The 26712-nt window shown below is 34.5% G+C and overlaps 1 protein-coding gene across 4 annotated transcripts in view; it reads right to left on the bottom strand.

Moving 5' to 3' along the window:
• The window catches only part of TTC6 (tetratricopeptide repeat domain 6), a 248960-nt gene that overhangs the window by 22202 nt on the left and 200046 nt on the right, over window positions 1-26712 (bottom strand). For all 4 annotated transcript variants that reach the window (XM_074213416.1, XM_074213417.1, XM_074213418.1 and 1 more), the window contains 5 exons: window positions 18996-19109; window positions 16042-16161; window positions 10910-10983; window positions 7941-8151; window positions 5383-5535 (listed from right to left, as the gene is read on the bottom strand). In XM_074213416.1, the coding sequence (XP_074069517.1) occupies window positions 5383-5535; window positions 7941-8151; window positions 10910-10983; window positions 16042-16161; window positions 18996-19109 (672 nt within the window). The remainder of the gene's footprint in view (window positions 1-5382; window positions 5536-7940; window positions 8152-10909; window positions 10984-16041; window positions 16162-18995; window positions 19110-26712) is intronic.

Below are 26712 nucleotides of genomic sequence, written 5' to 3'. Positions count from 1 at the left end.
AAAGCTAAACCCTTTTTATTAGAATCTAACACTACATTCAATCCAATAAACATTTATTAAATATCTGCTATGTGTCAGACACTGTGCTAAGCACTGAGCATACAATTAATAAAAAGAAAGTCTCTGCCTTCAATAAGGGGGGGAGACAATACCCAAAGGAGGCAGGGTGGGGGAGGGAATGGAAATGAGACAGTGGGTAACCAATAAAGGGGCATCTTGCTTCATTGATATGAGGCAGAGCAGCAGGTGCAGAAAGGAGAGAACTGAGAGTCCCATCTCTGCCCTCCAATCAGAGGAGAGAGGAGGCTAAGGGAGGTAGAATTCAATAAAACTTGAGTTAATACTGAGTTTAGAAATGATGAGCTTCTCCTAGGAGGGAGTTGACATCAGGCAGGGCAACAGATGCAAAGTGGATTAGCCTTCCTGGTTGCCAAATCATCCAAGTGACTAAGCTTGCAATTCACTAAGATCTCCAGATCTTTTTCAAATGAACTGCTGACTGGCCATAACTCTACTAATTATATATTATAGGAAACAGTTTATTCCGTATCTCTCCATCTTGTTCAGATAAATGGTGTGAGAGATTTTGTTAAGTATTTCAAATATTTCTGAGCAATCATTTTAGTAATTCCACATAAAAAAAGCAGATAATCTGGGATGGTCAATTCTTTTTTTAAAAATTTTTTTCTTTTTTTTTTTGCAAGGCAGTGGGGTTAAGTGGCTTGCCCAAGGCCACACAGCTAGGTAATTATTAAGTGTCTGTGGTCAGATTTTAACTCAAGTCCTCCTGACTCCAAGGCCAGTACTGTTTCCACTGCACCACCTAGCTGCCCCCTCTTGACCTATTCTTAATATATATATATTTTATATATATATATATATTATATATATATTATATAATACCCATAGCTATAGATATATTTTCCTTCCTGATAGCTTCACTAACCATGTTTTTAATAATATTTATTAGAATTTTGCTAGGAATCAAAATCAAGATGATTGCCCTGTATTTTGAGAACAGTTATTTGCCTTTTTAGGGAAAATTGCTTGTATGGTTTCTGGTTCTGAGGAACTTTTTCTTGTTCACCTCAATTTCTCAAAAATCACCAACAGTGGCTTAATAATTATTTAATTCTTTCAAAAACTCTTGAATATAGAGTCAAGTATATGCTGGAATTAGACAGTCAACTGTTAAATTTTTAGAATGAACATTTACACCTTGAAAATCAGCAAATGCCACAAATCAGGGCTTGTTTTCTTTTGTTGATTGCCTAGACTTTAAGTGATGAGGCAAAGACAAACAATGCAGAAAGTATGACCATCCTCAGTACATTTTCCCCTTCCCATTCCCCACACTCTCCTCTATGTTACACATTTATCTGCACAACCCTGGATATTGTTTATGTTGCTTTAACTAATCTAAACTCATTAGAGACAGCTAAATTCACTCTTGTTAGCTTCCTTGCCCTTTTCCAATCCAAATCCAAATCCAATCCAAAGATCATTCTACTTGGCAGAAAGGAAATGAAGTTAAAGGCTTGTGTTCAGCCTTACTTTCTCTGTTGTCTTGCCATCTACCCTAAACAATAATTCTAATTTTATTCACCTATTTCCCCAACATAGTACTTAAATAACACAGCAAAACAAAATCTTTTGGATGTTGCTGCTAGCTATCCTCATTAGCTTCAATTCACTCCAAACTATATTCCTCATATTACAAATTTTTTACAGGATTGTGATGTTTTATTCTCTTTTACCACCCCTTGTTTCTAAATTATGTACATTATGTACAAATTAAAACCCAAGCAGGTCTGGAATCTACAAGGAGTCAAAAAGACATCCATCCATATAGGTATCTTTTAGGCAAGGGGTCTCCTCAGTTTTCTCTTCATGGGGATTATTTCTCTTTGTGTCTTTAATAAATGTATCCTTGAAAGGTTCCCATTTCATAGTTGCATTCCCTAATCTGTACCTGTCATGTAACCAGGAGGTGTCGCTGTTGGCTTGGCACACTTACTCCTAGTTTGCCTTTCTTTTCTATCTCCGGGCTTAGTGCATCTAGCAGTTGCTTCATAAATTTCATAAATGAGTCCTGATTAATGCTTCATCTAGATTACACTCTTAGGTGACCCTGGGGCCATGCCATTCCTTCTGGTCCCCCCCCTCCAACTCTCTTTGCCTCATCACATCAGCAAAGGATATCTATCCAATGCACTTGTTCTGAGCAGTTTCAGCTGGCTAAAACAGTAATTTGCTCATTAGCCTAGCACTTCAATGGACCATTTCACAGAGTTCTTCCCTCACTCCCTCTCCTCCTTTTTCCTTAAGAGATCAAGCAATTTTATGAAGGTTATATATGTACATTAATGGACTTTTAAAAAATTTACAATATTAGTCATGTTGTGAATGAAAAAACAGACCTAAAGAAATAAATCATGAAAAAAATAAAGTGAAAAATAATGTTCTTCAACCTGCATCAGACTCCATCAGATCTTTTTCTGGATGTGAAAAGCATTTTTTATAATAAGTTCACATTTAGTTCTGATTGATTGATTCAATTAAGATGTATTCTAATATAAAAAGCTAATTACTTTTAAATAGGAATGGGGTAAAATTAATCAATGGAGCCTCACCCTTACTCAAGCCAAGATTCTTTCAAGGGGGGATGCTAGCCCTCACTGAAACATCTAGCATGAGACCTGCTTAATCTGAGATGTTTGAAAAGAAAAAGATGAGACTTGATCTGTTTTTTCTGCCCATTTTATTTCTTTTTATTTGTTGGCAAGTAAAATGTGGTAACCTTGCATCAACATGAGGATAGGAAAAAGGAAGCCTATATATAAGACTTACATGTCCAGAAGGATTTGTTTAAGTATTTTTTAATAGTTAATTAAAGATAGGAGTGGATTACTATGAGTTTCCAAATTTACATTTAGATTGGGATGAGAATGTGGGAGCTCCCCAGATTGGGGTGGTAGGGCAGTGCCAATGATAAATTCTTAGCTTTCCATTTTTGTATAGGAAAATGCCATCTCTATTTGTTGGATACATTTTCTTTGTTTCTTTTGTTTTTTGAAGGATTCTACGATGGTGATTTGTCAGGAATACATTATTATCTGTTACATCTACTTCAGGATGTACAACTTGAGATCTTTTACTGTAGTCATTGGTTAGATCTGGGAAGGTGGAGAGCAAATAATAGTATGGTCCTCTTATGTTCCTTGATAATACCAGGTTAATGAATGAGAAGAACATGAGAGTCTTTTCTGTAATATAAGGTAGCATGGGACATCTTAGGTCCAGTGGAAAATTTATTTATGAAGTTATTTTTGGACAAAGAGAGAGGTTCTTGCTGATTTTAAGGGTTAAGTATTAAGAAAGGCAAATAATACATAAGAATAGTCAGTTCTAGTTAATAAACATTTACTAATCATCTAATATGTGTTAGACAATGTGCTAAGCTCTAGAAATACAAAAAGAGGAAAAAGACAGCCTCTGCCCTCAAAGAGCTCACAACCTGATGAGGGAGATAAGAAGTCAACAAATATGTACAAACAAGCTATACACAATACAATTAATTAAGTTGGGAAAGGCTTCCTGTAAAAGTTAGGATTTTAGTTGGAGGTTAAAGGAAGATGGGAAAAGACAGTAGGAGGAGATGAGAAGGAAGAAATTCAAAGTAGAGAAGAGAAAATGGTGAGAATCAAGAGATGCAGTGTTTTATTCACTGAAGAGTCAGGATACTAGATACTAGAGAATAGTCAGGATACTAGAGACAGGAAACCACAAGCCTTGACAACAAATTGGATGGGAAAGTGAGAGATAGTGAGGATTCTAGAGTGACTCCTAGATTGCAAGCCTGAGGCACTGGGAAGATGCTGCCTTTCATGATATATGTCAATTATTAACAAGTATCAGGAGAATTGTTTGGAGGAACCAAAGATCTTATGAAGGTCTTTTTGTTCTTGATATTTTTCATATGAAATGCCAAACTAGAGTCCATAGGGATGAGTGAAATAATTTCCAACTCACAAGTCTATTAATGAGGAAAGGTCTTATTTATTAATATACCTATATATATATATTCTACAACAAGCAACATTAATTCAAAGGAAGAAAGAAGCATAAGAAGTTTCATAGAAACTACAGAGTGGTGTTGATTGTCCTTTATTTTCAGAGGATCAAAATGGAAAGCATCATAGTAATTAAAAATGTGTTGATCTTGGCACAGTCTACACACAGGTATAGAGGCAGATATGGGAAAGATGTTGTAAGGAAATAGCAAACAGGTTATTTTGATTGGAATAGAGCATGAATGAAGAGAAACAATTGAAATAAATTTGAAAAGTAGCCTGATTATAAAGGATTTTAGGTACTCTGTTGAAGCATCTATGCTTTATTTTAGAGGCAGTAGGGATCGGGATCATATTCTTTTTTTTTTTCTTAGGTTTTTGCAAGGCAAATGGGGTTAAGTGGTTTACCCAAGGCCACACAGCTAGGTGATTATTAAGTGTCTGAGACCAGATTTGAACCTAAGTACTCCTGACTCCAGGGCTGGTGCTTTATTCACTGTGCCACCTAGCCGCCCCATCTTGATAATACTTTTAAGCAGAGCAATCACAAAGTAAAATAGATCTCTGTGTTAAGAAAATTATTTTGGCCACTTGGAAGAGGATGGATTGCAGAGGAGAGAGACTGGAAATGAGGATGTGTGGGACAAATGCCATTTAAATTAATTTCGGAGATCTCTCAAGGTATAAAGAGAAGGCTTTATGCATTTCTGAGAAATGGGCCACAATCAATTAGAGAGATTGAGGCAAAAGGCCCAAGAATCACATTTATCCTAACTCAATTCCGCCCCCCTCCCACAGCACAACTGACCCACCCTTGTTAATGAGGAATGTGGTTTTACAATCTAAACACAAAAACTACCCTAGGGAAAGGGGCATAGAATTCAAAGAAAACAAACTAATCTAGGGAAAAGAGCATAAAATTCAAACAGAAACCAGATTATTTTTTTTAGTCCCAGGAATTGAATGATTCTCCACACATCAACAGATAAAGTGAGGTCAGTTGACTCTTCACCAATATCCCAGAAGTTTGCTTTGTCAAGGAAGGAGGGGCACATAGTTAACCAAATTCAATCTACAGTATTTTACTGAAGAAATCTCAAAACTTTATCCCACTCAAGGAGAATAAATAGAAAGCTATAATAGTAGTAGTCTAAATAAGAAGAGATTAGAGCCCAAAAATAGTGTGGTGACTATGTGAAAAGAGAGATGTGAATGTTCTGCTTAAATCCCTAACCCCTACTGTTTTTGTCCCCAACTTTATCCCACCAAACCTATCTATACTAATGCATTTTTTGTGTTCTTATTTTACCTTTAGAGCAGAATTTATATCTTGAATAGCAGCAAAATTATCTCCCATTTGAAGACAGACTACTCCTCTTCCTTCATATGCCTGGTAGTTTCCTGGATCAATATCCACACAAATGGTAAAGTGATTCCAAGCTTTTTGAAATTTTCCTTGAGCCTGGAATATGTCATATATATATATATATATATATATATTTATATACTGAGAAATTTTCTTTAATAAGAAAACAAACCAAATACTCCAGTATAAATGCTTATAATTCTACCTCAATCAAATAAAATTTTAACAAAAAGATTTTTACACATAAATTAAAGCTAAACAAGTCAAAGAATAAATGAATTAAATTGACTGAAAATATGTAGAAATTTGAATCAATTGAAATAAATTTTGTTGTATAAATTTCCATTTACACATATGCCTTTGGATAAAATTTTAAAATCTTAGACACTAAATGGGGAAAAAACACCCTTTAGTATTATTACTGATATAATAATACACAATTTTAAATGTATATTTTGTTTTATTTTTTTGCTTTTTTTTAGATTTTTGCAAGGCAAATGGGGTTAAGTGGCTTGCCCAAGGCCACACAGCTAGGCAATTATTAAGGTCCTAGGCTGGATTCGAACTCAGGTACTCCTGACTCCAGGGCCAGTGCTCTGTCCACTGTGCCACCTAGCCATGTAAATGTATATTTTGAAAGGAAAAAAATCTAAGAAAAGAAAAATATATCTAGCATATTTCAAAAGTGCCCTCTCTCCCCAAGCTACTTTGTAGTAATTTTATGTGTATTCTGTACATACTCTTATGTTTACACCTTATTTTCTCCAATAGATTGTAAACTTCTTTAGGGCAGATACTGTTTCACTTTTGTGATTGTTATTGTCCATTTTTATCTAGTTTGTTTTTAGTTTTTTTTGCAAGGCAAATGGGGTTAAGCAGCTTGCCCAAGGTCACACAGCTGGGTAATTATTAAGTGTCTGAGACCAAATTTGAACCCAGGTACTCCTGACTCCAGGGCCTGTGCTTTATCCACTGCGCCACCAAGCCACCCCTATTGAACATTTTTAACACAGTGCATTGAAAATAGTAAATTTTTAATACATGCTTGTTGATTGCTTGAATAACCTCTTTTGGCTGCCATATCAGAATGTTAACAATGTAAATTTTTTTCAGATGTACTCTCTAGCCCTGACTATTTCTTCTTGACTTGGGGAAGTTTATTTTTTTTTTTATTTTAGTTCCAACATAACAATCCCTATTAACTTTTATTAATTCATAGTTCAACCTTCATTTACTCTATGTCCCAGCTTTTTATAGTCTGCAAATTCGATAGAATGCCAACTATCTCTTTATCCCATCACTGATTTTTTTAGTTGACATGTGGAATTTATTCTATTTATGTGCAAGTAAGCATTTTAGATATTTTGTTTAAAGTAAAGAACATACAGAGAAAAGCAGTATTAACATGGAAATTACCAAGATGGTTCAAATTGGACTAGAACAGAAGTTGCCAATCTTCTAAAGAACACAGAAACTTTTTCTTTTTTTTTTATATTTTCTTTTCTTTTTCCAATTATATGTTACGAAAGTTTTCAACATTCATCCATTTGGATATTTTTAAGTTTCACATTTTTCTACCACCTTTCCTTCCCAACTCCCCTACTTCAGTGGTAAATAGTTTAGTAAAAGGAGTACATGTTCATTTGTCTAACATAGAACACAGAAACTTAAAAGTCTGAAAGTGTTTTGTAGGACAGTAAAAAAATGTACAGAGCAAGCTTACAATAAAATGTGATCAATAAGGCAGTTTTTTTCCAAAGGAAAAACTGGGAAAGGAATTTGGAGACTGATAGAACAGATTTTATAATCTCCTAAATCCTCCATATCTCTTCTACATTTCTGGAATTTCTTTGGAATAATTTCTGCCTCTTCATCTGAAGTCAGAGAATTAGCAAAAGCATTTAAGAATTCTGCTGTACCTTTTCTTGTAGTTCAGTCATTATTCAGGTCTTCCAATTCTTCTCATAAAGCTCCTACATCTTTTCTGTAGCTTGTTTGCTTCATCTTCTAGTTCTGGACTTCTCTTTTAGTTTCTCATACTTCTTGCTCACTTCCTCCTCATTCTCATTGCCTTCTTGGTAATGACCTGCCTCAGAGCTGTCCCTTGTTCCCAACAGTTCTTTGTGTATTTTTTTTTGTTTGTTTTTTAATAAGGAAATGAGGTTAATGACTTGCCTCACACAGCTAGGTAATTATTTAGTGTCTGAGATCAAATTTGAACCCAGGTACTCCTGACTCCAGGGCTGGTGCTTTATCCACTGCACCACCTAGCTTCCCTGTGAACCAGACTTGAATTTAAGGCTATTTATTCTTATGCCACTTGTTCTTAGCTGCCATGAGAACACTAAGTCATTAATTTGTAATCCTCTACAATAGTTAAGGAGTTGGTTAAAAAGTTAAGGAATTGGTAAATCTTTCAAAACAAGAGAAAAAGTATTGACTATACCTCATCTTCAGTCATATCCAGTGAAAAAATTAATAAGTATCCCTTTGGTAATTACCTGTAAATTATATCCAAAGCAAACTCTGGCTTTTGCATGTGCTGGATTAAAGTGTAAGGCTTTCATAAAGTCCCTTTGTGCTTGTTTATCAGCTGCTTCATGACCATATTCCATGTAAGAATTTCCCCGACCAACATATGCATCCACACAAAAAGGATTGAGTTCAATGACATGAGTGAATGAATTTACAGCTTCTTCAAACTCTCCCATTCTGCAAATAAATTTGTAGAATAGCTATTTTACTTTTCTATCTTTCCTCCCACAGAACCACAACATTTTGATACTGATACTTGTTAATATTTTAAAATACTCTTCACTTAAAAAAAAACTTGGTATGAATTTTAGTTGGTAAATTACTATTCCAATGCCTGTTCAAAAAACCGACAAGGCCTAAATATAAATATAAATATAAAGTTTCATGGACCTTTCAATGTAGCTGTCACTAAAGGTTATCATAATCTTCACCACATTCCTCAAATTGGTACCTTATAAAGACAGTGGTAGAGGAGCTGTGGACCCTGGTACTTCACATTATATTTTTTAAAAATCTCATGACACTTTTCCTTATTGATCATGTTAGATCAAGGAAACCAGTAATTCTAGGATCCATTCCCAGTCACTTTTTTTTTTTAGTTTTTGCAAGGCAATGGGATTAATTAGCTTGCCCAAGGCCACACAGCTTAAGTGGCTGAGGCTGGAATTGAACTCAGGTACTCCTGACTCCAGGGCTGGTGCTCTATCCACTGTGCCACCTAGCTGCCCCCAACCAGTGACTTTTTGAAAGACACCTTTGAGTGCTGCCTAAGTTGCAAGTCCCTGATAGGAAAATTCTTGGTCAATCCCACATAGAAAGTCAAGTGCATAGCTAAATTTCAATCAATCAATTAGCATTTATGTGCCAGACACTATGCTAAAATTAGGAATTTAGAATATCTTATTTTTAATAATAAATAATCTAGACTAGCAATTACAAAGCAACACCAGTTTAAAGACATTTTTATTTTATATCTGTAGATATATTTCAGTAAAAGAGAATCTGGCCAGATCTATACAAAAATCTCCAGATCACATGGAAAGTCATTGGCAAGTCACAATTAATATAACTCATGTTCCTTGAGACTTCATATTGGCAGCATCCAACATAACAAATGTTGAGCTCTCAGTTGAGAACTGTTGAATTCTGATTGTGGGCAAAGAACATGCATGACCAATGCTTTCAAGCAGATTAGAAATCATGCTTATCTTCCCTATAAATTTTGACATTTTTTGAGAAACAGCAGTCCACAATACATGTTATAATTTTACTTTATCATTATTGCAGAAAAAGATCTCAAGGCATAATTTGAATAATTCTTTATAAAACATACTCTTTATGTTTTCCTTGTGTTGGGTACAATCAATAAGTTGAGAATTGCTAACTACAATCTTGTTTTCTCTCTGGCTTATTAGAGAAAAGTGGCAAACATAAATCTTAGTGAATTTTAGAACTGGACAGAATCTTAAGAGAGCATTTATCACAACCTCTTTATCTTATAGGAAATAAATTGAACTCAGGGAGAGTAACTGCCTTGTCACAAAACTAGTTAGTGGCATAGTCATTAGTTCAGTATTCCTTCTTTTGTGTCCCATTATTTGTATGTAATAAAAAAAAGAAATACTATACATCAGAGAGTTGGCCTAACTACTCAGGATATTTATTAATTCATTCAAATCCATTTATTATTATTCTATATATGTATTTTAATTAACTCATAAATCAATTGAAGAAAAATACTTAGCCCCAAAATAATGTTGGCTAAATTTGATATTTAAAAACCTTTCCTTGTCATTTAAAATATTTTTAGGATTCAAATTAATTTCAAAAATGTTAAAAAGTAATATTTAACTTTTAAAAAAATAAATTATTAAATTATTATGTCTTTAATTATCTGGATTTTAAAAAGTCAAATTGTATTTTATTTTAGGTTTTTGCAAGGCAAATGGGGTTAAGTGGCTTGCCCAAGGCCACACAGCTAGGTAATTATTAAGTGTCTGAGGTCAGATTTGAACTCAGGTACTCCTGACTCCAAGGCCCATGCTCTATCCACTGTGCCACCTAGCTGCCCCTCAAATTGTATTTCATATTAATCTTCATCACATCTATGTATTATGTAGTTGGTATTAAATAAATGTTTGTTATCTGAATCAATGAATGAAGCAATAAGATAGAAAAGGATTTCATGCCCATCTCAAGCTATATATAATGGAATTGTGTATGAGGCAGCTGGATGGTTAAATGGATAGAAAACTGGACCTGGAGTTAGGAAAACTGTTCCTGTCTCCAGTTCAAGTGTGGCCTCAAACCCTGGTATCTGAGGACTCAGCTGTGTGAGCCTAGGCAAGTCACTTAGCTGCTGTCTGTCTCAATTTTCTCAACTGTAAAATGGGGAACTAGCTGAGACAGTGTTTGTAAAATGTTTAGCAGGGTCTTCTGGAGTGTAGTATCATTTAAATACTTATTCCCTTGCTCCTTCCTCTTCTCTACTAGCCCAAGTATATTAACATCACCAGTATTAACTTACAAACAGGCAATGGCTATATTGGCTGATCCAGTTACCTAAAACTACTTTGCTAGAGCTAGGGGATGATGAGGCCAAGGAGGAGTGATGTGAAAGCACTACCCACTAATCCAGATGGGTACCTGTAGGCCTATTTACAAGTTGAGTCATGATGAAATAACATGTCCTTTGGACAAATAAAGTTACAGAATCCAAAATTTGCTTCCTTAAGGCTCTGAAACGAAGGCATTAGAGACATTTCTTTCTTGGTATTTCTAGACATTGCTTCATAACTTTTTTGTATGTGCATTCTGCTACTCTTAATCCATTTTTATCATTTTTATACTTCCCAATTTGTATACAAATAGAACTGCAGTATCATTAATTATATTAGCTAACTTTACTTTCTATTTCAACACAAATTTTGATTACCTGTGATGGCAAATTCCAGCAGCTTGAAACAGGTTAGCGTCATCTTTATTGATTTGCATTGCTTCCCTAAAATCCTGAAAAGATTTTGCATTTTCATTTTTTTGCCATATTACTATTTTGCACATACTATGCATAAGCACTTTCCCATGGAATTACAATTTTAAAATTCCTGATTCAACTCTTAACATATTTGAATTTAAATAAATTAATAAAAAAGAAATAATAAAAAGTAAATAATTTAAAATATTTTAGTAATCCTGGGAATTTTCTTTTCTTCAAACCACCATGGGTCTTCTCATCCTTTGTAGTTATTATCCATGTTCTACAGATGATCTAGAAAACATTTTCATGACTTTTTTCTCAAATTTTTGACTGTTTGTGGGTATCAGTGAAGCCCTTGTACTGCCCATCTCCTGAATCATATGAACAGTGCACCTCCTTTTCTGAACATGCATTTCTACAATGTGGTCTTTTATACCACTTTTGAATCAATGGAATCTTAGATCATCACTGGAAACTTGTTATAGTCTATTAGAACACAAGATGAATTTTCCATTGTCAGTAGGTGATCTTAGAGCAGAGATTCTTAGTCTTTTTGTGTTGTGAACCCCTTCGGCAGTTCAATAAAGAAAATAACTGCTTTTGAGAAGAGAAGTGTTTTGTAACTGTGTTCATATAATTCTTGGTTTTGTCTTGGCAGATAGACACCTAGATATTTTTTATATTATCTATAGTTATAATAATTTTTGTGGATTTATTTTATATATTGCAACTTTGCTAAAATTTTCATTGTTTCAAGTAGTTTTTAAGTAGATTTTCTAAGGTTCTCAATGTATAACACTATATCATCTGCAAAGAGCAATAGTTTTGTTTCCTCATTGCCTATACTTAATCCTTCAATTTTCTTTCTGTGTCCTATTACTAAAACCAAAATTTCTAGAATAATATTGAATAGTAGAGGTAGTAATGCACATCCTTATTTCAACCCTGATTTTATTGGGAATAGTTTTAGATAGATACTGCCTATCATTTTAAAAAGCCCATTTTTGCCTATGCTCGCTAGAGATTTTTTAATGGGAATAGCTACTGTATTTTGTCAAAAGTTTTTTTCCATATCATATGATTTTTGTTAGTGTTGTTATTGATATGGTCAATTATGCTGACAGTTTTCTTAATATTGAATCAGGTTTTCCTGTTATAAATCCTACTTGGTCATAATGCTTTATCCTTAGATTTATTGGCAAATAAATAAAGGTGGGCAAAATAGCTCTGAATTATTGCTTTAATTTCTTCTTCATTCCTATTCATTCATTCATTCATTCATTCATTCCTATTCCTAGCAAATTCATCCTTTTCATTTTGATACTGATATTTTGTTTTTTTGTCTTTCTTTTAATCGTATTAACAAAAGGTTTGTCAATTTTTTCATTTTTTTCCCCATAAAACTCAATGTATTCATGGGGCAGTTAGGTGGATAGAATACCAGCCCTGGAGTCAGAAGGACCTGAGTTCAAATCCAACTTCAGACACTTAATAATTAATTGTGTTATCTTGGGCAAGTCACTTAACCCCATTACCTTGCAACCCCCCCCCAAAAAAAACCCCAAACTCAAAGTATTCATTGGTTCAGTAGTTTTTTTTTTTTACTTTCAAATTTATTAATTTCTTCTTTGGTTTTCAAAATTTCTAATTTAGTTTTTATTTGAGGATTTTTAATTTTTTTCTTTTTCTAGCTTTTTCAGGTGCTATTGATTTCCTCTTTCTCTATTTTTGTCATGTAAGCATTTAGAGATATAAAATTTTCCCCAAAAATTGTTTTGGCTTCATTCCATAAGTTGTCATTCCTTTATAAATGACTGTAGTTATTTAATTTCTTTTTCTTTCCTTGATAATTGTTTATTTGACTTTCATGTATTTTTGTTATTTGCTTTTTTTCTCCTTTTTTTCCCCCCTCAGAAATTTCTCAAATTCCTTTTATTGACCATCTATCTCTTTTCATTGTTTATTAGATTCTGGTTTTTAGGTAATGTCATTTAGATTGCACCTTAAATCCTCTGTTTATATCATTCTTTTCTTGGGTTTCTAGTGTTCTGTGATATTCAAGTTATCTTTTCTTTATATTTGAAAAAGACTTTGCCTAGATGCATGTAGGATTTGTTTTTGAAGCTTAGTTTTTTTATCCTTTTTTCCTCCAAGAAGTGATCTGTGAATTCTTTCATGATTCTTTACTTTCTGTATTGAGATCAATTTTCTTGTATTGTTTCCTGCATTATTATGTTAAGTTTTTTGGTTTTTAATTTTTATTTTTTTGGTCTTGCTCTTTTGGGAGATCTATAATTCTTAAATTGTCTTTTCGCATCCTGTTTTCAAGGACAATATTTTTAGTTTATTTAAAGATCTTTTAACATTAATTTGTTTTTCTTCTGCCAAAATTTCCCTTAGAATTTTTGTATTCCAGATATGTTATTCTCTCTTTTTTGCTTTTTGAGAAGCTTTCCACCATGGATATAATTTTTTATGTTTTTTTGTATTTATTTTTATTTACACATTACTAAAATATTATTGTTTTAAGAGTAAACATAATACCCTCTCCTCCACAAAAATATAAAACCTCATGAGAAATAAAGTGAAAGAAATAGAAAAAAAATGTGTTTCAGTCAGTTCTGATACCATCAGCTTTGTCTTAGGTGGATCACATTCCTTCCACAAGTCCATCATGAAAGTTACTTCCTTATTTTTCCACAGTTGCTGTTGCTGATTATAATTCCCTCCATCCATTCCTCCCCTCTACCATCTATTATATTTTCTGTCTCCCTTCACTCTGTCTTTCTTCTAAAATGTTCTATAGGGTAGGTGAGTAACACAGCAGACAGAGCACTGGCCCTGGGGCCAAGGGCCCCTAGCCCACATACCACCCCAGAGACTCAGCAACCACCCAGCCCCCTAATCCTGGACAGGCCACCCAATCCCAGCACCTTGCAAGAAAGTAAAAAAAGAAAATGTGTTACATCTTACCATCCTCTCTTATAATCTACTCTCTCCTCTATCATCCACATCCCCTCCCTTCCCCCTGTCCTCCTCTCCTTTTTCTTCTAGATGTCTATACCCTATTGAGTGTGTATGCTGTTTCCTCTATGAACCATTTCTGATGAGAATGAAGTTCCCCTCATTCCCCTTCGCCTTTCCCCCTTCCATACTATTGCAAAAGCTGCATGAAATAACTTTAATATGAAATATCTTAGCCTATACTACCTCTCCTTTTTCTTACTCCCAGTACATTTCCCTTTCACCCATTGACTCCATTTTTACAATATATCTTCAAATTCAGCTCTCTCCTGTGCTTCATCTATAAAAGCTCCTTCTATCTTCTCTATTAAATGAGATGGTTCATATGAGTATTATCATCTTTCCATGCAGGAAAACACACAGTTCATCATCACTAAGTACCTCACAATTTACCCTTCTCCTCTATGCTTCACCTGTGTCCTGTACTTTCAAACTTTCAAACCTTCTGTTTAGCTCTGGTTGTTTCAACAGAAATATTTGAAATTCCCCTGTTTTATTGAAAGTCCATCTTTTCCCCTGGAAGAGGATGTTCAGTTTTGTCAAGGATATAATTTTTCTAATCTAAATGAAGTTTAAAAAAAAGCCTCTATTTTGATAATGATAAATTCTGGCATTTGTTTCTTTTCTTGTCTTCATTTGGTCTTGGTGCAGGTAAAATGGCCAACAATCTCTACATTCCCAGCATGGGTTTCAGACATAAGTCCACAGGTCAGCTTGGGATGATTCTTGCATCCTTGCCAGAGGTAGATGGTGGAGGAGGGGTACAAAATGAATGCTTTATGGATTAGTGTTCTCTAGTGTTTATTTATGAAGTTTTTTATTTTGTCAGATTTTTTTTCTTTTTTATTCTATTGATTTTGGTGCAATTACTCTTCCTTTTTGGAGATTTGTGAGACAATGAAGTTTTATTTTGCTGTCCAGTTGCATGATTTGGACTTCCAGAATATTGTTCACAAATACCTGCTTATTTACCTTTTGCATTTTTCACCAGGGATAACAATACACATGTAGATAATTTTTAATAAAGATTTTATAAAGATGAGAATGGCATTTAAATCCATAGTTGCTGATGTCTTTTCATTGTTTTTTTGTGTATATCACAATTACTTGTGACTTTTCTATTCTTTTGGCTTCTTCCATTCTCTGAGATAACTTGAAAATTACTCCTAAATGCTTCCAGGTTTCCAATCATCTCTAGCAAATATATATTTGTGTATATATATATATATTTAGAGTCTGTTTAGTTCCAACAGTCTTCTGAGCTTCATCTTCCTGATTGCCATTTTTACCTTTTCATTTTTCCATTTGCACTTTTTTTCTTGTCCTGCTATTTAAAAAATCTATGAATCTATGAAGGGTAGGTGGCATAGTGGACAGAGCACCAGCTCTAGAGTCAAGAAAACCTGCATTTAAGCCTGGTTTCAGACATTTGACATTAAACCTGATTACCTTGTCAGAAAAAAAATTATGAATTCTTTTGTAATGCAGCTCAGAGATAGAATCTCACTTGATGTTTTCTGTATCTTTTTTTTTGCTTTCACTGTTTATCCTTTTTCTATCTGCTATCCATTACAATATCTATATCCTATCATATCCTAGCCTGTTTACATATATCTATATACATTGATGTCTATCAAGTACTCAAAGTAGGTTCTTAACATATGAAGTGGATCTCCTGTAATGTATTTACGAGAAAAACAAGATGAGCTATCTATAAGACACCTCAACTCATCCTTGTCTGCCTATCAATCACTGAAAGAATTCTCTCATAGATAAAATCACAAATCCATTGATGGAAAGAAGAAAGAATTAATTTAGTGTCCTTGTCATTAGGTCACAATCCAAAAGAATTCATATATTTTGATACCATCAACCTATCTTAAAATATATTTCATTTTAAAATTAACTATTTTAGCAAATGGGTAAGGTAACAAAAGCTCAATTCTAATGTAGTTTGAAATTGAGACCTTGAAGTTGGTCCGATTGTTGCTTTAATTTATACCTTAACATTTCTTCCCAAAATATTTGAATTATTTCTAAGAGAATAATTCACAAGATCCATTTACCTCTAATGCATTGGCAATCATTTTTAGTTCTGTGTAGATTAAGCCACGATTAATTAAAGTTTTTGCCTTTATATCATCTTCCACGTCGAGTAGAAGAACAATTCCATAATCCCTTAAAGCCTAAAAATTTAAACAATCACTTTAAATCCTTATTTGATTAAAAAAAATTTAAATTCAGTTGCATGCCATTAGATATATTGTACAAGCTTATATCTCAATTATTAGTTTCATTCATTGCTCTTGAATTTATTGTTCAAAGTAATCATTTGTCTGGATAGTTTATTTTCAATTATTTCTACTTGAACATAAAAGTAAGATAATTAAATTACAAATGTATGTGAATTACATACTTCATATTCTTTAACTCCTAACTATGCTGACTCTTTAGATCATTTTCAATAAATAACTTTTGTATGTAGGAACTAGATGACTGTTTGAAGGACTAATGGGGAAAAACAGCTTCATAGCCAATGCCATTAACTGGCACCAATTTTATTTCCCATTATGTTCTTTCATTGAGTTTGGCTGTAGTTGTCTATTTAATTTACTTGAAACTTACATTGTCATTTATTCACTGTTGCCATTGTCCCATGCACACAAATAATTGCTGTGTCTTACCCTGAGTTCTTTACTATTCATCCAAATTAAGGTAAACTTTAAGGTCTACTTCAGATCTCAACTCTTACGTAAAGTTTTGTCGGGCTATCAATCATGTCCCCCCCCCCCCACTTGTAATTAATACTTCTTTCTTTGAATTTCCTTAGCAAATTAACTCTTTACCATTTGACTTGCATGACATTTACCACCTACTACCTTGTGTCAATCACCTTTTTGTGTATTTGCCCAATTGGAAGCTCTCTGAGAATAGCAATCATATTGAACATTATAGGTTTCCCTTACAATTTTGAGAAATCAGGTTTTCAGGCCTAGTCAACCTCAAACCTGGGTCATTCCCCTAGGAAAAAAAATAGCCGATTCTCTTCATAAAGCTTCTATATTAAGAATAGTCATCCCAGAGCACTAGGTTTGAGTCAGAAGAATGGGGTTTCAATCCTGGCGTTTCTGCCTACTAGGTGTGTGACATTAGGGAAGTTGCATCAACACTTTGTGCTTCTGTTTCCTCATCTATAAAATGAGGTAGGTCAGACTAGGTGATCCCTTCCAACTCTACATCTTACACTCCATTATATGATTCTTACTTAATAGGAGTCAATCTTCTTTAAGTAAATGACTTAGGTAATTAATGTAAGTAGATAATGTAAGTAATGGAAACTGTTCTAAAAGGAGTGTAGCACTATTTAAACAACTAAATCAAAACTTTTCATGGGGAGAAAACTCTTAAAAACAGGATCTTAATTGATGAATGTTAATAGCTGTTTCTTACATAAAGACATTAATCAAAGTTGCTTTAAACAAAAGTGAATAAAATGCTGAAGCAGTAACAAAGTGTAAGACTTGCAATGTGGTTTGCAAATTTAGTTTAGTGTCAGGAAAAGTTTTCTAATAAATTAGAGCTGTGGGTATTGGTTTCCATCTCCTTGAAGGTACTTAAGTAGTGCTAGGATTACCACTTGTTAGTTATGTCAGAGATTCCTTTGCTGTATAGATTGGATTTAATAGATAGCCATAGTCACAATGATAGAAAGTGTCAGAAGTGGGATTCAAATCCAAACACTCTACTAAAAGTTCAGGGCTCTATGAATCTCTTTTTAATGCATTTTTCTGTAATTTCTAGCCAGCCTAGATAAGTAAAACAGTCTTGAAAGACAAAGCAAGACAACCTGTTGGGTAAACATTAAATATTCTAATCTATCTTTAGATGCTGAAGGATTTCCAGTCCTTTGTTAACTCAACGATATTTATTAACAATTAAAATTAGGGGGGAAGATCATTTCCTTAGAAGGTCTTCATTACCTAATGGTGGTGGGTAAAAACCTCAGAGAAATAAAACTTCATGTCTAATCTTTAAAAAAAAACCCAATTGAAATTAGAATAGTGTATTTTTTAACACTAGAACAGGGCTTTCCAAAATCTTTCAATGTCTAAAATTTTCTGTATGTAGTCTCATTTTGCACTAGGAGGGGAGACTATGTATGCAAGAACTGGTGAAAGAGATTAAGAAGGTTATCCTTTTAAACAAATAAATTTAATGTAGAAAGTAGAAAGGAAAGGTCATGGGAAAAGGCAATAAGGGATAATTTGAACCTGTCTTACTGATTCCATATCTATTGCTCTACTTAACTTATTTTTAAATATCTGATGCAGAATTGAAACCAAAGTTTTTCTGACTCTTAAGCCCAGTGCTCTATACAATGTTGCCTCACTTGATCAAGTCCCAGATAGGGGAGGTGATGGGTCCAAAGTTGCATAACTAAAGCTAGGTCTTGAACCCAGGTCTTCTATTTTCAAAATCCAAAGTTCTTTCCACTCCATTATACTGGATTGCAGAAAATTCAAGCTCCACAAAGTAGGAGTAAGAATAAAAATTTAAAAATGATTTTTAATATCATTTAGGTCTATACTGTATTTATCTATCTCATCATATTAGTTGAAAAAGGCACATGAAATACATATAAGGTTCTAGCTCAGGTCCTCCGACTTCAGAATACCTGCCCCTTTCTCTTATGCTATGGTACTGACTTTGCCCAGTTTCTGCTTGAAGAAATATCTATAAAAATTTTTTGAGCCCATGGTTTTATTAAATTCTTGAAGTAGCAGAGTCAGTTTGCTTAAATAGAATAAATAAAAACTCCAAATGAAACTGGAATTTACTGCATACTGAATTTTAATTGATGTATGTTATGAAATGAATGTAAAGATCATTACACTGACTTTTTTTTTAACCTTTTAGGAGCTGTATTTAATGTAATAGTGAGTTTGAGTGGCATAACAGTTCAATAAGAAGGGAGTGATTAATGTGCTACTTAGTTAAAAAAAGATACTTATTGTCTTACCATATGAAATTCCTTTATTTTGCTGTAGCATATTGCTCTGTTATAAAATGCTAGAAAACAGGCTTTGTTCATGGAGATAGCAATATTTAAATCTGTAATTGCAAGCTTGTAAGTCTGCAAAGGATAAACAATCAGGTAAATACCAGACAATTATGTAAATACATGTAAGGGAATTGAAACAAGACATTAAGTAAGTTGGACAACAATAGTATTTATCATTTCACAACTCTTCAAGATTTGTGAATTGCTTCACAACAATCCTTGGAGATATGCTAAAATCATCTCCATTTTACAGCCAAGGAAACTGAGACAGACAGAGAGGTTAAGTGATTTGCCCAGGGTCACACATCTAGTAAGTGGTTAAAGTCAGATTTGAACCCTGGTCTTTCTCCCAACTCCATTAACTGTACCATTTAATTGCATATTATATATTTCAGATTTGCCATGTGTAAAATAAAGACTATCACAATAGTTAATATAGAATTATTGTAACTTTTTATTTTATTGCAAGTATCTATGAGGTAGTAGATAAAGGGACAGTTTCAGAATTGTGACACTTCTCAATGTCCCCAAGCAGTTCTCTTATTGGAGAGCAGTTACTATGCTCATTGACAAAGGGGACTTCCTCAATGGGAATCCTTATCTTCAATGAAATCATAAGTTCAAAAGAAAAACAAAAAACAAAAATCTAAAACCTGACTCCAAGATTTCTAATAGAGACTATTACAACTTGTGTAGATTATACAACTCCTCAATACCTTTCTTAGGAAAAATTTGATATGACTGAAAAAGTTATCACATAGTGGCCAACTTTCTGTAATAAATTTCTTCAAACTTAGGGATGACAGACCTTCATTCCAACTCTGAAGCCTTCTTAGGAACCTTTCTAGCCTAGGAGGACATGCTACAACCCAAGTCCTGATGAAATTGTCTTAAAGAATCTAGGCTTAATTTCATACCACAATGCTAAATGATGATTAATAAATTATTATTATAGCTGATATTTATTTCATGCTTTAAGGTTTATAAAGTGCTTCATGTATATTACCTCACTGGATGCTCACAATAGCTTTGTGGGGTAGATACTAAGGACATCATTCATTCTTTTTAACAGAAAGAAGGGTTCAGATGTTAAATGACTGAATAAAGTCAGTGATGATTGCTCCTCACTCCAAGTTCATTATTCTTTCCATTATATCGAGTTACTTAAGTTGGATTTTAAAGAAGAATTATTAAACTATATAAATTAAAATAAAGTTTTAAATAAAATTAATTTACAAAAGAGTAGTTACATTTTCCCAAAATATTTTGCAATAATGGAAAATTGAAAGAACAAATTCTACCTTTTTTTGAATAAAAGGAGACTTTCAGAACTTTGAACAAGATAGCTAAAATTAACGTTTGTCTATGAGTTTAGCTCCCTTTCATAGCATCAAAAACAATACTTTCACACCAAAATTAAAAAAAAACAGTAAGAAATTGACATAGCAAGTCTCTACCTAAAACATTAGGAGAGATTCTAAAGAACAAGTAGATAAAAACTTAAATACATTTTCAGGTATGGTAATGTGTTGACAAGATTCGCTGGGATAATTAAGAGTGGATAGTTAAGAGTTGATGTAATCAACTCCATTTTTACACTAACATAACATTTTTTAAATGTGTGACCTCAGCATAGATTAGATTACAATAGCTGTTTTGTCTTTCTACTTTGAATGATTGCAAAGGACTTTTCTACTCTTCATCTCACATCAGAAATAATGTAATAATGTGCACACTCTTTCAATCTCATGTGAATAGCTACACTTTAACAAGCACACATTTCTTCTACATCCTCTTTAATAATATATATATATATAATGTAATCTGATGCTTTGGAGCAAGTAGCTATCCCCCCCCCCCCACATCCTAACTTAAATGATAAATTTTTACCATTTTCATCCCCTGTGGTGAAGTGCAGTTTCACTCTGAATTTTAGGGGTTTTTTGCGGTTTTTTTTTTTTAGGTTTTTGAGAGGCAAATGGGGTTAAGTGGCTTGCACAAGGCCACATAGCTAGCTAGGTAATTTATTAAGTGTCTGAGGTCACATTTGAACTCAGGTACTCCTGACTTCAGGGCTGGTGCTCTGTCCACTGCACCACCTAGCCATCTGATGATGACTTTTTGAAAAGCAAACAGAATTTCAAAGAAATTATATAAACAGGAGGAAATAAGAAAATTCAAAAAGGTATATAAATCATTGGCAATTTGATTTTAAGTTGAATTCAATATATACTTAAAGATATAACAGAAATTCAGTTTAATATACAGTCCTCTTTTGTATCTTGCTTATTTGTTCATTATATATTAAAAGATACATGTTTGATGATGTTTTTTAAATAATAAAAACAAATTTTAAAAGGTACAACAATAGGTACTAAAAACTAAGAAACTGGAGGGGAGAAGAGGAATGAGTATTCTAAATTATTTGTTTCTGCTGAATGGGGAAAGAGAAGGGCCTAAAGAGAAGACTTCAATAACTAATTAAATGGAAGAAAAGAGACATTAACAATTTAAGCATAGCACCTACTCTAAGCTAATTCACTCAATTTCCACTTGAACTTACTGGATAGGTCCCCAGGGAGGACTGTTATTCCCAGATTCTAAGATCTGTACCCCTAAAACTCATATTCCTTTACTGGTGTGCTTTTTATTAACAGTCACTTAGTAGACTAAATTAGCTCAAAGCAAATGTATCTTGCAGTAAATATTGCCCCTCTCCCCATAAATCTGTAGTGCACTCTCACTAGTTTGTAGTGTACTCCTACTGTTAAAAAGTTTCCTGTGCATTTGTTTGCCTTTAAAACTCAAGTTTTACGCTACAATTGATGATGTTTGTCCTTCATCTCAAAGAAGATGGAGGTGATGCCAAGATGAGCACATGAATTTGATTTGAGTGAGGGTGTGCTGTGTTGTCACCAGCTTCACTTTCTCCTCCAGAACCATCTGGGTTCAGTGGTCAGATATGAATTAGGATGATTGGAGATAGTCCTGTGTGTGAGGCAATCAGGGTTAAGTTAATTGCCCAAGGTCACACAGATAATAAGTGTCAAGGCTGGATTTGAATTCTCATCACCTTGATGCCAAGGCATCACTGTATCACCTAGCTGCCCCTACTGTTGCAATTATGTCCCTAAAGTATACTGCAGTCCTTAGGACTCTAAGCCTAAGTGTACAATGTCAGTGTTGTGACTTAGAAAGAGAATAAAGGTGCAAGAAAAACTTTGTGCCAGAATATTTGTAGCCACTGGTGACCAGTTTGGTGTGATAAATCATTAAATCTGCGAAAAGGAGGAAAGTATTAATTTCATTCAGGAAAGTTTGTGAATCTGTTGTGGGTTTGTTGTTTTAAATTAGGAGATGGTTTAAAAAATGTGGACTTTCTAGTGAAGCTGGAATAAAAATAGCATGAATGATTGCTGTAATATTCTGGTTCTGGTTCCACAACTGCTTCATTCCAGAAGTAGAATGGTATCTGCAAAAAAAAGAACCTTGCATTCAAGGTTCCTGAAATACTTGACAATGTGCCTCATATTCTTGACCAGATGGAAAATGCCCATGAAAATGTAGAAATTGTTTTTATGCCACCCAACCATTCATCTTAGATCCATCCAGGGAAATCTACTGTCATGCCAGCAACTATTTGGAAGTGAACCTGGAAACTACCATGATAAATTTCTGCAAATCACTGTGCTTCAAGTCATAGTCTGGTGCAATGTTTCATTAGGCTACTTTGAATAGCTTCTGGAAAAAGAGAGTCACCTGCCTATATTTGGGATTTTGAAGGTTTAAAGGTGTTGAAACAGTGAGGAACAATGTTGAAGCAATTGTATCTAGTGCATACCACTGGAGGTGAGGAGCTTGAAGATATGGAAGGAAATGTTTCTAACATTCTGTAACCCTAGGATCTGATGAAAAAGAAATTAAATGAGATGACTCAGGAAGGTCTTCAAAGCAGAAGACAATGATGATGACCAAGTTCCCAAGACTGTGCCACTCATAAGTTTCCAAAATTGAAAGTTAGTTTGGTATAATTGACCAGTTGATTAGACATCCAGGCTGCTGATGATATTGTCATTAATCAAAACTTTGAGATTAAATGTCTACTCATCTCTTCTATGCTTCCATACTCTGAGACTTTGTCACCCTCCCATCCAATCTATTTCTTTTCCTTACAAACACATATTCTAAAAGATACCAATGTTTGCTAAGAGGGTGCATCCAGGAAGTTTTATTGCATTTAGGTAAATGGAAGACAATGTTTATGATGATGAGGTCATGAGATGCACAGGTTTTCAGTAGAAGGTAACCATTTTTGTTGCTGTTTCCAATTCCATTCCTCCCAAGGACTCCTTATCATGTCTACTCTAGTGTTAAAATCACCCAGAATTATAAGCTTGGCCTCTTTTGGTACATTGATGATAAACGTCTTCATAACATTTTTCTTTAACTTCATCAGTGTTCATCATGGTGGGAGCATAGGCACTGATGATGGTGGCATTGGCATTTTCCTGGAAGAAGTAATCTCATTATCATGAGCCTGTCATTCACTCCTTTTGGTAGGCATTCAAGAATGTTGACTAGATTAGTTTTGATTGCAAAACCTACCCCAGCTTCATGGGCATTCCCTTTCATTGTAGACACTACAGAAAAATATGTATACAGCTCTGATTTCAGTAAGCTGGCCTTCATTTGCCAGCCTTGAGAGTGACAAAGGCAATGTGTGGTACAGTGCTGAACTGATCACAGACTCATCCTCTCTAAGATAAACATTCATATTCAACCAAAGCAGTGGTCCCAAGGCAAAATGAATATTAGAAGAATTAATGTCAAGAGTTTAGAGTGTCTTTTTGAGAGGGAACAGAGCCAACAAACAATTGGAGCAGCTTTCAGGGATCTGGTGTACAGCACTACATTTACTCATCTGGACCAGAACACTCACAAACACCAAGACTGGTTTGTTGAAAATGCTGGGGGAAATACAGAAGTTGTTAAATGAAAAATGAGAACTCCACAGGGTTTGCCATTTCCAAGAAGGCAGCATTTAATTCCATCAAAAGTAAAGTCCAAGCAAAGCTTAGAAAGATGCAGGACACTTGGCTCAGTAAGAAGGCAAAAGAAATTCAATTTTATGCAGACAACAACAAATCAAAATGCTTTTATGATGCACTGAAGGCTATATTTATGGGTCAAAGTCATATGGTACATCTCAACTACTCAATGCTGATGGATCCACATTGATTAGTGATAGTGACATGATCCTAGAGAGATGGGCTGAACACTTCCATAATGTTCTTAACAGACCATCATCAATCAATGCAGAAGTCACTGACTATTTACTTCAATTTGAGGTTATCCCCCAAGAATTCAAGGACGCCTCCATTGTTCATCTCTAGAAAGGTAAAGGAAATAGATTATCCTGTGACAATCACAGGAATATTTCTCTCTTAGTCATAAGATTCTTGTCTTAAGATTTAGTCATAGTTGTAAGATTCTTGCTAGAGTCTCTCAGACTGATCCTTCCCCTGGAAGCTTATCACTTCACTGAGAGCCAGTGTAGCTTCAGAAAGGGTAGAGGAATAATAGATATGGTGGAACAGAAAAGAGGACTATATAAACATTTTAGATCTGACTGAAGCCTTTGATACCATCAGTTGTGAGGGTTTATGGAAAATTATGTCAAAATTTGGTTGCCCAAAGAAGTTGGGCAGTATTATATGGATTATCAGTACTATGTCAGTTCCATTTTGGTTATGCATACCTGGGGTTCTGGATAGTGGACAATGTTCTCGAGATTTCTCAGACACCAATGAAGTAAAACAAGGATGTGTCCTTGCTCCCATAATTTTTTTTTAGCGTGATGTTTTTAGTCATGTTATCAAACACCTTCACTGAGGATGAACCTGGTCTCAAGGTCAGCTACCATACTGATGGCAAATTCTTTAACTTAAAAAGACTACAAGCCAAGATCAAAGTGGAGGGAGTGTTGGTGAATGATTTTCTGTTTGAAGATGATTGTGCACTCAATGCAGTCTCCAAAACTGAGATGTAAAGTATGGATAAAGGATAAAGGATGGACACTGAGACAGGTAAAGTCTCAACATTACCTCTGACTCTGTCCTTCACAGCTAGTGGATGGTGTTAGGGATTGTGAAGGATGTATAATACATATTTTGAGCTGTAGTCAAAATTCAATTTCATTTTTAGACATCACTTTTAAATTTAAAAAAATCCTAAAAATTAGATTTGGACAAATAGAAGCTAATATGTAATTCTTCCTGTAGTGCTGAAGTAAGCATTTTCTTTTTGACTTGAGAGTTTTGGAATTTGATGATAATATTTTTGGGAGTTTTCAGGAGGTATTTGGTGGATCCCCTCAATTTCTATTTTATCCTTTGCTTCTAGGATCTCAGGGCATTTTTTCTGGATTATTTCTTGAAAAATGAATATTAGGCTCTGTTTCTTAGGTCATGACTTTCAGGTAGTACAATAATTTTTAAATTATCTCTTCTGGATCTGTTTTCCAGGTCAGTTGTTTTTCCAGTGAGATATTTCACATTTTTTTCTGGTTTTCCTTTTTTTAAAGTTTGTTTAATTGATTCTTAATTTCTCACAAAGTCATCAGCTTTCTTTAGCTCCATTCTACATTTGAAGGAATTATTATCTTCAGAGAGCTTTTATCTCTCCTTTTCCAAGTAGCCAATTTTGCTTTTTTGAAGCATTCTTCTCCTCATTTACCTTTATGGGTTACTTTTTTCCATTTAACCTAAACTGGTTTTAACATGTTATTTTCTTCAGTATTTTTTTGTATCTCCTTCACCAAGTTGCTGACTTGGTTTTCATGATTTACCTGCATTGCTCTCATTTCTCTTCCCAATTTTTCCTCTACCTCCCTAACTTACTTTTTTCAAAGCCTTTTTTGAGTTTTTCTATAGCCTGAGACCATTCCCTATTTCTCTTAGAGGCTTTGGATAATGAAGCTTTGACTTTGCCATCCTTGAGTATGTCTATTTTGATCCTCATGGGACCAAATTAATTTTCTATGGTCAGGTTCTTCTTTTTCTGTTGTTTGCTCACTTCCTCAGTCTCTGACTGATTTCTGAAGCTTTTTTTGGGGGGGGGGGTTAGGACTGCAATTCCTTCAAGGTCTTATGAGAGGCTTTGATTGCTCTCCTGGCTTGTGTTCTGGTCTGTAGATGAACACAGGTACTCTCCTCTGCCTTGGAACTGTGAGGAGAGTCCCTATTACTCTATGGCAGTAAGGGGATCTAGACTGTGACCTGGATCTGAGTATGGGTAAAACAGTAGCGTTCTGCCCCAAGGATAGTAGAGAGACCTCTGCAGTCTCCTCCAATTCTCTTACTGAATATGGACTGAGAACTCTGGAAGCAACAGCTGGATGACTCCACAGGTTCTTGCTGGGATACTGCCCCAAGGCCAGCACTGGCCTGGGCTCCAGTTCACTCTGATGGGGCAGAGTTCTCTTGCATAGTTCTCTCACAGACCCTCCAAGTCATCCTGGGTAATCCCTGGCCAAGAGATCTGGAAACCATCCTGGCTGCCACAGACCTATGTGCCCCCTGTATCCAGGTATCTCCATGGGCTGTTCCTGGAAGGCTGGACCAGGTTTGCTCCTGCACTGTAGCTCTTTCCAACCATCCATTCTGGTAGAACAAAT

This window comes from Macrotis lagotis, chromosome 1, assembly GCF_037893015.1.
Source record: "Macrotis lagotis isolate mMagLag1 chromosome 1, bilby.v1.9.chrom.fasta, whole genome shotgun sequence".
NCBI lineage: Eukaryota > Metazoa > Chordata > Mammalia > Peramelemorphia > Peramelidae > Macrotis > Macrotis lagotis.
This window is presented reverse-complemented; position numbering and strand designations above follow the sequence as displayed.